We start from the raw sequence: 12,191 nt of genomic DNA, 5'->3' as shown, positions 1-12,191 counted from the left end.
GCACTTCACTTTTTCCACATTTTGTTATGTTACAGCCTTATTCCAAAATTGATTAAATTTCTTATTTTCCTAAAAATTCTGCCAACAATAACCCATAATGACAACGAGAAAGAAGTTTGTTTGAAATCTTTGCAAATTTATTACAAATAAAAAACATTTATTACATATATATACACAAGTATTCTCAATACTTTGGTGAAGCACCTTTGGCACCAATTACAGCCTCAAGTCTTTTTGTGTATGATGCTACAAGCTTGGCACACCTATTTTTGGGCAGTTTCTCCCATTTTTCTTTGCAGGACCTTTCAAGCTCCATCAGGTTGGATGTGGAGCGTCGGTGCACAGCCATTTTCAGATCTCTCCAGAGATGTTCAATCGGGTTCAAGTCTGGGCTCTGGCTGCGCTCTGGCTGGGCCACTCAAGGACATTCAAAGAGTTGTCCCGTAGCCACTCCTTTGTTATCTTGGCTGTGTGCTTAGGGTCGTTGTCCTGTTGGAAGATGAACCTTCACCCCAGTCTGAGGTCCAGAGTGCTCTGCAGCAGGTTTTCATCAAGGATGTCTCTGTACATTGCTGCATTCATCTTTCCCTCGATCCTGACTAGTCTCCCAGTACCTGCCGCTGAAAAACCTCCCCACAGCATGATGCTGCCATTATCATGCTTCACTGTAGGGATGGTATTGGCCAGGTGATGAGTGGTTCCTGGTTTCCTCCAGACATGACGCTTGCCATTCAGGGCAAAGAGTTCAATATTTTGTTTCTCATGGTCTGAGAGTCCTTCAGGTGCCTTTTGGCAAACTCCAGTTGGGCTGTCATGTGCCTTTTACTGAGGAGTGGCTTCTGTCTGGCCATTCAGGCCTGATTGGTGGAGTGCTTCAGAGATGGTTGATCTTCTGGAAGGTTCTCCTCTCTCCACAGAGAACTGCTGGAGCTCTGTCAGAGTGACCATCAGGTTCTTGGTCACCTCCCTGACTAAGGTCCTTCTCCCCCAATCACTCAGTTTGCCCAGACGACCAGCTATAGGAAGAGTCCTGGTGCTTCCAAACTTCTTCCATTTACAGATGATGGAGCCCACTGTGATCATTGGGACCTTCAATGCTGCAGACATTTTTCTGTACCCGTTCCCAGATCTGTGTCAATCCTGTCTCGGAGGTCTACAGACAATTTCTTGGACTTCATGGCTTGGTTTGTGCTCTGACATGCACTGTTAACTGTGGGACCTTATATAGACAGGTGTGTGCTGAATTTACCACAGGTGTACTCCAATCAAGTTGTAGAAACATCTCAAGGATGATCAGTGGAAACAGGATGCACCTCAGCTCAATTTTGAGTGTCATGGCAAAGGCTGTGAATACTTATGTACATGTGATTTTGTTTTCGTTTTTTATTTTTAATAAATTTGCAAAGATTTCAAACAAACTTCTTTCACGTTGTCATTATGGGGTATTGTTTTTAGAATTTTGAGGAAGTTAATGAATTTAATCCATTTTAGAATAAGGCTGTAACATAACAAAATGTGGAAAAAGTGAAATGCTGTAAATATTTTCCAGATGCACTGTATATGGGGGCTTTCTACATATATATATATATATATATATATATATATATATATATATATATATATACACTGTATACATGTGATTAATTAATCGGCATGTCATTTAATAACAAATGGAATCTACTGACAGTTCTAAATAAAAACATAGCATCTAATTTACACAAATCAACTTTAAGCTTTGTATTTTGTAACTTACTGACTATCAATAATTCTAAGTGGTTCAATTCATCGGTAACATTTTACAATAAGGTTCCATTTGTTGACATTATTTAATGCATTGGGCATCACAAACAATATATTTTTTACATCATTTTGTATTCTTTGTTAATGTTAGTTAATAAAATTGTTTATTGTTAATTTACATGTAAGTTCGTAGCACATTACTTATACATCCTTTGATTTAAAAATGTATTAGTATATGTTGCAATTAACATAAACTAAGATTAATAAATGCAGCAAAAGTATTGTTCATTGTTAGATCATTTTCAATAAGGTTGTTAACAAATTAAATCTTATTGTAAAGTGTTACCAATTCATTTTTAAATAAAATGTACTGCATACAGCATTTTGCTCATGGGACATCATAAATTACAGTACTGCTCCTACCTGCCACAATGAGACAATATTCTTGACTTCATCTTCATCAATGTCCATTGTGAGAGCTTTGGCCACAAACAGATGGCGAGTCTCAGGTGTGAGCTCACTCTGAAGTCTATCAGAGGTTATTGTTTCATCAGTGCTGAGGTGATTTTTGCTGTCTTTACACATTTGTACATTTCCAGCAGGTTCTGGTGTCCCTACAAAAAGCATTAAACTGCTGTTCACACTGGTCCTCCCAAGAAATCCATAGGACATGCTACGCTTTGCCTCCTTCAGGGGTACCCGTTGTGTGGAGATAGGAGAGCTAGGCATTTGACCTTGACCTTTTTTGGATTGTTCCAGGGAGCTACTGGAACCTGTTAAAGAGCCATGTTTGGGACTGCTGTTGCTTTCAGATGTCAAAGGGGATACAGACCTATGAAGATCAGGGGTTTGTGCAGCTAATCTGCTCTGTGAGGTGAAGTGTTCAGAAAAGTTTAAACCAGATTTGCTGCCAAGAGCATTCTGGGGACTTTGCAGTTCCTGCATTCTGGCGTCCAGTCTGTGCAAGGCAGAGTCACTATAGCAAAGACATTTTCTTAAGATGAGTTGAGAATTGTAGGAGTTGTCTACAGTCGGCCATCTCCAAAGCACGTCAAACTCATGGTCTCTACGGAGTGGACGGTCATGAGGTGGGTCACACTGTACTTCAAGAGGAGCGCTGGGTTGTTCAGGGGAGCGAGGTGAGGACATGGGAATCCCTTTCACCCTCATCTCCTTCCCTAACTGTTGGATGGCTTGCAAGGAGACCGTCTTCTTCACTTCTTCCGTGAGGTCTGGGATATCCAACACCTGCTCTTCCACTGACTGCTTGTTCTCTGCTATGTCTAATAGGAGTCTGCAGACCAGGTTTACGATCTTTGGCATGTTCTTCATTTGTCGCGCTTCATAGCCATGCAGCAGATGGCGCTGACGAGTAAGGAACTGTGACAACGTGACCGCATGAGTTTTGGGCTCGGCACACGAGAATACACTCCGCAGTGGCACAAGGAACTGGGCGAATTCTCGTACACACAACAGTTGACCGCGAGTCTGGATGGAATTTGGCCGTTTAGCTCTGACGAACAAAATGGCCTGATCCGCGCTCATCCGCGAAGTGAATACTAAGAAGCATGCGATTAAGACACCTATGAGAAGACAAATGTATTGAATTATGAAGGGTAATCAGACTACATTTTATGCTACACTGTCTCAAATTGAACTTACACAACATTTAGATCTGGTCCTCAAATTTTGAACAAGCAGCGTTCCAAGAGTACTGCTTTTTAGTATAACAGCACTGGAATGTCACTCTACACATCTGTGTTCACCACTTTACAAAAAGTGGTGGGGATTTTGATTCAGCATTAATTTTGGTTTTATTTACCAAATTGTTCAGTGGCCATTTCTGCAGATTACATCTTAACGCATTTTATGTTTTAATCATTAAACAACATCTGTTAAGAGAACGTGACTGATTTGTTTACTTAAAAGATTCATTCAAAAATACAGATTTGTTCATAAAAGATACTGTATGTGTTTGAAGCCTTGCCTTCTTCTAGAACTGGTTTCGCTATTGGAGAACAAATGTACAAACTGGCAAATATTTGTCTGAAACGCAAGTTATTCAATTTCATTTGTTTGTTAAACTGTTGCATAAAAGCAATATCACACTCACAACCATGCTGTTATTCTGACTATCAGTACGGCAGTGATTTGGTTGTAGGAAAACAGCATGGTATTGCTTCATTTCAATGCAGAAAAATTTATCAAAATGGATCCAAAAAACACCATGATCTTTTACATCAGAATTCAAGATGCAGAATCAAAGATCAAGATACTGACCTGTCCTACCAAGTCCAGCATGGCAGTGGACAGCAATTGTTCCCTCTTGCATGGCAAATGACATAACTTTCACCATGTCAAGGATAGTAGTCAAGGATGCCACTCCATAGTCCTTCCAGCCAAAGTTGTAAAAATAGACTGAAAAATGTGAAATCCAAATCTCTTAAGATGTATAACAGGCCAAATAAAAACTGCAAGTAATGACATTCAACTTTACAGTGTATCCTACAGTCTTTGGATACATTGGCCAATCAAATTTACACCGATGAGACAAAACATTATGACCTCTCACAGGTGAAGTGAATAACATTGAGCATCTCCTAACATGGCCACATGACAAGGTCTGGGTAGATTAGATGGTAAGCGAACAATCTGTTCTCGTAGTCAACGTGTTGAATGCAAGAGAAATGTGCAGTAGTTAAGACCTGAGCGACTTTGACAAGGGCCAAATTGTTATGGCCAGACGACTGGGTTAGAGCATCTCTGAAACGTCAAGGCTTGTGGGGGTGCTCCCGGTCAGCAGTAGTGAGTACCTACCGACAGTGCTCAAAGAGGGACAAACCACAAACAGGTGACAGGGTGTTGGGCGCCCAAGGCTTATCGATGCACAAGATGCAAAAAGCACTTCGCAATTTGCTTTAAGTGAAAATCAGTCCTCCTTTCCTGTTTAATTAATCAATCGCACGATCATGCAGAACATCTCAGGTTTTTAAATCCATAAGGATCTCTTTTCCATCGGCAATAATGGCAGTGATGACAGCCGACTCGTCAGCAAGATCTCGCGCTTTTCGCTTTCAAATTACGTACAGCACTTAAAGCGTGATTGCGTCACTCAAGGCCAGCTAGAAGGCCTGGACTGGGATGTAGTCCTAAAGACCACACCCACAAGAACAAATAAATCAATCTGATTGGCTGATGAATCATTTGCACTGTTGAGGGATTCTGTGGACATTCAGAAGTCCTGACTGGGTGGAGCTCGGCTTCGGGCATGTGATTTGTGAAACAGTTGTCACTCTTTGCTTGTAAGCATCGAGGAATAAATTCTGATTGGATAATTATTTTTGTTTTTTGCTATTCCTTTGTAGATGAATTAGGATTGGAAAGCGATTTAAACTAAATAGGCAAAAAGGTCAACGAGAATGAAAGGATGAAATATTATTTATTTATTAGGCACATTACGCCAGCAAAGAAGGCTTTGCTGGCCCTGAGAAATTGCCACTGAGTGTGCTGCTATGGGCAATGTTCTGCTGGGAAACCCTGGGTCTGGCCATTCATGTGGATGCCATTTTGACACATGCCACTTAACATTGTTGCGGACCAGGTACAACCCTTCATGGCAATGGAATTTCCTGATGGTAGTGATCTCTTTCAGCAGGATAATGCACCCTGCCACACTGCACACATTGTTCGCTAATGGTTTGAGGAACGTGATGAAGAGTTCAAGGTGTTGCCCTTGCCTCCAAATTCCCCAGATCTCAGTCCGATTGAGCATCTGTTGGATGTGCTGGATCAACAATTCCAATCTACGGCGGCTCCACCTCACGACTTACAGGACTTGAAGGACCTGCTGCTAATGTCTTGGTGCCAGATACCACAGGACACCGTCAGGGGTCTTGTAGAGTTCATGTTGCGGTGGGTCGGCACTGTTTTGGCAGCACACTGAGGACCAACTGCATAATAGGCAGGTGGTCATAATATTTTGGCTCACGAGTGTATGAATTCCATTGCATTAGATGGCAAAATATCAGACCAAGTGGCATTTATTTTAAAGAAAAATAGCTTAAGCTAGATTTTAAAGCAAAACATGGTTGTCAAACGATAGTGGAACATGGTTACCCTGCTTGGACACCTGCGTGAACTTGAGGAGGGAACTGACTTCATACGTGCATTAAAAATCACCCTGGCACCACTTAGTTGAAAAGTCATTGCTAAAAAGGTAAATTGTGATAAAAGCTCTGGCAGCATTTGCTTGCAGATGCAACTTGGTTTTATATTTTGTTATCGAATGCAATAAAATTAATACAATTTTAGTGTGGCATAAGTGTATTTATGGAGCCACTGTACATTGTTGTTTGTTTGTTTTTAGCACTGGGACATTTTTATATAAAGTCAAACTCTATAATTGGAATAACAGGATAAATTGTCTAACACACAGAGAACAACTATCAGGGCCGACTCTTCCTTAATTCAAAAGACATTTAATGCATGCTACGACATGCTGCTGCGCTCTGTGGAAAATTGTGACGTGCATAGTTTCCCAGAATTTACTGACTATAAGCAAAGCAACACTCTCAGGAGAGCTTGTTAAAGGTTGCCAATCCCCCTAAGACTAAAAACCCGAATGAAGGCTGAACAGCTCCTGCCAAGCACGATTACTGCATGTTTAGAAAGCAAATACTGCTTACAGTAAAAGGTTCTTTAACTTGTCAAACAAACTTTAACAATTGATGTCATAATATTCTTCAGGATTAACCTAACCTGATTCCATCAGTATGAGATATAATGAGCAGAATTACTGAAGGGGAATAGGTGTATGTTTGTGTGCCTGTGGGTACTTACTCCCTGCCTCCATGAAAACCTCTGGGCGATAGGTAAAACCGCTCTCTGACTCCAGAGTGCTGCCGCAGCTGGCATGCTCACCTGGTCGCTGCAGGTTGATAACTGTCTTTAAACCACACCTAAAAGGAAGAAAAATAAAGTGTCAGCAAAGTTTTCTGTGATGCAGCTTGGGAATCAATTACTGGTAGCATGCAACTGACTTCAACATACGCTTGGAATTGTTCAATGATGTTGAACTTTTCAATGATTTCAGTCGAAGGCCTTGCCATGGCTAACAGGTGATCTGTTATCCTGCGAACAAAGTATGGGTTAGACATCAACAAAATATCGGACTGAATAACATTGAATATTCCTTGAAATGCACCTATATCTCAGCCAAACACCGGTCTCAGGCGATAAAAGCAATTATCCGTGCTATCGGACATCGGCCGATTGTTAAAAACAGCCGAAGATCAGGGCAGATTATTACTTTTCAGAAGGGGGCAGAAAAACCTGTCGGACATTAACTCTACAGCTCTGTGGAATAAAAGAAAATGGGCCTTATTTTCTTGAAACTGGATAAGCGCTGCGTCTTATACAATTTTTGTGAGATTGCAAATTTTAAGCGCAATTTTCATGCCAGCGCAAAACACAAATTGCCGTGGATGGTAGTGTTTGCACTATCTGTGGGTGTATGCGAGCAAATTGTGGGTATACTGTAATGAAGTGCCGCGAAGTGCAATTTGCCTGAGAAATAGATTGTTGTGCTAAGATGTTTCAAAACCACCTCTGTTTTCAGCGCAAAGCGCAAATTTCTACGTTTAGTTCCTACATTTGCAGTTTAGAGATTTCACCAGCAGGTGGTAATAAAGTTCATGTCCAAACTGTGAAAATACAGTGAAATATCTAATTATGTCCATGGCAATAGCCGTTTTATGAAACAAAGATTTATTAGATTTGAGTTAAACTATCTATATCAAAGTTTCCGCTAAGAAATTTTGGTACTGGCTACATGTCCGGGAATGATAAAGTTTGCCGGACAAATTGGAAAAAATATATTTCTGTGTTTGTTTTGCAATGTAAATGCATTGGACCGTGCATAATAACCGTGCATTATTAACCTATAATATAGGTTAATAATGACCCAATCAAGTCAAATTAATGATAAATGTTTGTTCATTATAGCTGCTTTTCCATAAAAATAAAAACAAAACAGCATCATGGAATTAGCATCTAATAATATAAAATTAAAAAAAATCAACTATGGGAGCAAAACAAAACAACTAAACTGCAAATTGCCATATATCTTTTCATCTATAAATAAATATTAAAATCAAAATTCGTTATGTTATGTCATGTAATTTCTCACCTTGGCTAATTTCCTTGGCTCTTTATTTATATGACTATTTTCCTCTTATTTTTCATAGAACAAAAGCGTTTTGCTGACAGAGTGAAGTCAAATATGTCCAGTATTTCACTATATAACTTGATATTCACATACAGTAAGCCTGGTGTCCTCCTCCAGAAGAGGGCAACGCAAGGCTGTTTTAATGCTTAATATTTTAATTTTGCCAGCTTGCTTCCAGGGCTATTTTCATGGTGAAAAACCAGTTAAGCAATTACTGGAGCAAAACCACAGAATTAAATTGCACTTGACCCAGCTCATTAGTGCTTCGCACGTTGAATTTTGCCAAACCCAATTGTGCCTAGACTTAGCACACGCTTGCATAAATTTACTTCATGGCCATGCCCATTGACTTGGCGCTTATGACTTAAAGCATAAAGCTGCGCTAAGCACAAGCACTCTTAAAATAGGGCACAATGTATCTTAGAATTTGGTGACAATGACCATGCATTTTTGTGCATGGTGTGCATCGATGAGTTGTAGTTTTTAAGCTTGGAACTGCTAGAATTTTATGAAGTGGAAATTGCCTTAAAGCTATGACACAGCAAGGAATATGACAAGTTTATTAAAGATAAAGTGGAGGCTAATTTAAATAAAAATAAGTCTTCAAAAAAGTGAAGAACATTTTTTATTTTTTTTTACCAATTTAATGTGACAAGACACTATTCAGAATTCAGTTCATTTGAGATAATAATGTGCTTTTTGTTTCAGTGTTTTGTTTATATCTGAAACATGGAAAACATTTTGAGACATAGATTTTATAGAAGTTCATAGAAGTAATTTAAATTTCTTTCTAAGTTGATTTTAATGAATTATCATGAATTTGAAACAAGGTAGTATTAAAAAAGCAGAACCAACGAACTATCAGTATCTGCATCATTAAATGTTGTTCAAAATAATCGGTTATCGGTAACGGCACACCGAGGAATCCCTAAATATTACAACAACAAAAAATTTACAAAAAAAGCACGTGACCTGCTTCTACTTTAAACCAGAAAAAACACATTGTGAGTTTAATGCACTGAAGTGTTGGCCAACACTTAAATTATTATATCGGCATCAGTTTGGAGTAGAAACATTATACTTGTATCAATAGAAAGCTGAGACAACATGTGTTTCTGTGTCAAAGTGACTCGGAGATGGTCATAAATTGTCAAATATATCAACTAGCAATGTAACTGAATTGTGCACTCCACTGATCCTAAACATTGTTGATATGTTCACTTCAACCAACGTTTACTCTGTATCATCTGCAAAGCGAGGAAGGAGGAAGCTTACCAGGAGGAGTACAATCCCTTGATAGCTTGCTCTTCATCGCTCCATCGAGAAGGGTTTTCGTATTTGCATGCTCGACCACCACACGCCATGGAACACTGCATATGTCCTGGGATGACATGCCTCAAAGTCTCACCAACCTTTGTGTACTTTGCAGTAGGGACTCTGACATTGACTTAAGACCAAAAAAAAAAAGAGAAGAATTAGGATTTTGAGAAATTATTAACCAGATTTAGTAACTTAAACTCAAACATCACACTTTACGTCTGCATCCTTTGATGTCAGTTTGTGCCTCAGACATGCTAACCGCTACAATGACCCTTTGCGAAGAGGAAGTTAGTGCTGCTACAGCTGAGCTACGCCTCCCCCTCAAGATCTTCAGCAAGATCTCAGAGGCCGAGTGTCGACGACTCTTTCCCAAGCAGCTAAACCGTCTCTGCATGTCTCTCGTCTAGAGCGCCAATGATCCAATGATCCATCAGCACAACCTCCTACTGACTCAACAAAGTGTTAACCCCAGTGCAGTGATTCATCACCACACAATCACCCAGTTGCACAAAGGAGGCATGAGCGACCAATACGATCCAATGCGTTCATCAGTTGCACTTGAAAAGGGTATCCATAGTGACCAAGTCCAAAGTCAGTGGGAGGCTGTGCAGAAGAGTGTGTGTGTGTGTGGTCTCAGGTAAAAGAGGCAGGATGATGCATTTAATGGATGATAAAGAGAGCTCTCATTGCATGCACTTCAACAAAATGAGACTAGAATAAAACTTTTTCAACTGATGAATTCAATTTGGTGTGGTGAATACAAATATTTGATGTAACTCAGAGCGTACATAGAACGTATTCTCCTCATCTACTTCAACATTGAAGATGCTTTTATTACCAAACCAATTCAGAGGAAATGAAAAGAAATGCATTATCACTGTATATACATGACGTAAAAGCCAATCCCATTAGAATGAGTCATAAAATTAGATGAACAAAATGTAATTATAAAAGCTTTTACAATGTCTTGGCACTCTAATGGACTAATGTTGTTACCTGTTATTACCTCTTCTGAAAAGAAAAATAAATCATATGCACATCCTTTAAAATATTAATCTATAAAATTACAATTTGTCAGATGATAATGAATGGTGTAGTACAATTGAATACAGTCTATACAAGCCTGTGCTCTCTTGCTTATTGTTTTCTCTCTTAATTAAATCCTATTCACATCCTGTATATATCTTACATTATGTTGTAGTTAATGACAGTGACATTTTAACAAAACCGATATAGGAACTTCATTTAATACATAATTGTATTAATTTGATTAATATTATTTTAAATGCCAGGGGAACTATATTTGTCAATCGATTACATTTTTTTATCAAATTAATTACATTATGTGTAGGTTAAATAGCTCAATCAATCTCAATTAATTGCACATTAAAATTTACTGAAAAAAGGCCCCCAAATAAAGGTAATTTAGAATATAATAATTACAAAATTGGTGATAAAATACATAATACATATTATAATACAGATCATTCAAATACATCATACATATATTAGGGCTTTCGATTTAATGCCTTGACAGTGCGATTTAATTATATAAAATTAACACATAAACAAAGTATGCAATTAATCATGTCCCTTGACTGTATGTAATAAGGAAGATTCCTGAGCAAGTCTAACTTGAGGTACCACCTGTTTTCTTCAGGGGGCAGTAAGCGAAACTTCAGCTGTATAAGCAATGCGCAGCTTATACAGAGAACTAGCCAACCCTTTAGCATATGGCACAACACCTGCGTTCCAAATGGGATTATTCACCCTCGAACGGCACTTTGAAGACAAAACAGTCACGATAGTCAAGCTGTAAAATTGCTTTCCCAATAAAAATGACTTAAAAAAGTGAGTATCGAATGACCATTATTTTAGGGCCCCGCAACTTTTAGCCCTCCAAAGCTCTCAGAGTGGATGGTAAAGTCTTCAAAGGGAATAGGGCATAGGGATGATCACTTCTGATGCATTCTTGCATTCAAAACACAGCATGATGGAGCACAAATCCAAAATTAGGGATCTCAAGACGTGTTTTTCTAAATATTAAACTACGCTTAACTTGGCACAGCGACCTAAAAACTGTATGTTTATGACGCGATGCAACCAAAGTTAAACGCTCCAAATGCATCCATCTGAAGCAGGTGTACGTTGACGGGTCCTTAGACAAGCCATCATAATAAATCTCAGACTGATTGACAAACTGAAGGCCAATGTATGGCTTCAATAATATGCAAATAAACAATCATTGGATTCTAATGCCAAATTTTGTATTGTTTTATCAATGCTTAACTCCTCTGCCACAATAATGTAATACATAAACATTTTAATCGATTGACAGCCCTAATATACATAGTGACAACAGACATGGATTAAAGCATTTAGACAATGCAAAAACTGGCTTTAAAGTAGGGCTGTGTGGATACAATCAAATATGAATATATTGCGATACGTTTTCTCATGATATTGTATCATAATTTAGATCCATGTATTGATATTTATATTTAACTATTTGTGTATTCATATCATGTGAACACACAACAAATTTGGCACACTGTTACTTCCAGATCAATGTACTGAACTTAACAAGAGACAAAATCCTGATGTTTCGAGCTACATGCTCTTCATCAGATATCAGTATAAAACTGAAAAGTACCAAAATGAATTGGAATTGAAATCAGTATTGATACTTAATCTAATCAAATTATGAAATCATAATGTATCGCTATATAGCGAATCGTGACGTGTATTGCAGTATTTATTGTATCGCTAGGAGCCAGATAATACCCAGTCCTACTTTAAAGTAAAAAATGTTTTGTTTTATTTCCATATCATTGAACTACATTACCCTGTCAATGGCCAACTTTCCTGTGCTCTATGTTTATTGTTGGTCTATGTACTCATGAGT

At 38.6% G+C, this 12,191-nt stretch overlaps 1 protein-coding gene across 2 annotated transcripts in view; it reads right to left on the bottom strand.

The window, feature by feature from the left end:
* LOC127626166 (protein tyrosine phosphatase domain-containing protein 1-like) overlaps positions 1-12,191 on the bottom strand; it is a 30,781-nt gene that overhangs the window by 3,834 nt on the left and 14,756 nt on the right. For both annotated transcript variants that reach the window (XM_052101761.1, XM_052101760.1), the window contains 5 exons: positions 9,242-9,413; positions 6,790-6,870; positions 6,580-6,698; positions 4,021-4,158; positions 2,164-3,323 (listed from right to left, as the gene is read on the bottom strand). In XM_052101761.1, coding sequence (XP_051957721.1) covers positions 2,164-3,323; positions 4,021-4,158; positions 6,580-6,698; positions 6,790-6,870; positions 9,242-9,413 — 1,670 coding nt within the window. The remainder of the gene's footprint in view (positions 1-2,163; positions 3,324-4,020; positions 4,159-6,579; positions 6,699-6,789; positions 6,871-9,241; positions 9,414-12,191) is intronic.

Source organism: Xyrauchen texanus, chromosome 32 (genome assembly GCF_025860055.1).
Source record: "Xyrauchen texanus isolate HMW12.3.18 chromosome 32, RBS_HiC_50CHRs, whole genome shotgun sequence".
NCBI classification, from domain to species: Eukaryota; Metazoa; Chordata; class Actinopteri; order Cypriniformes; family Catostomidae; genus Xyrauchen; species Xyrauchen texanus.
This window is presented reverse-complemented; position numbering and strand designations above follow the sequence as displayed.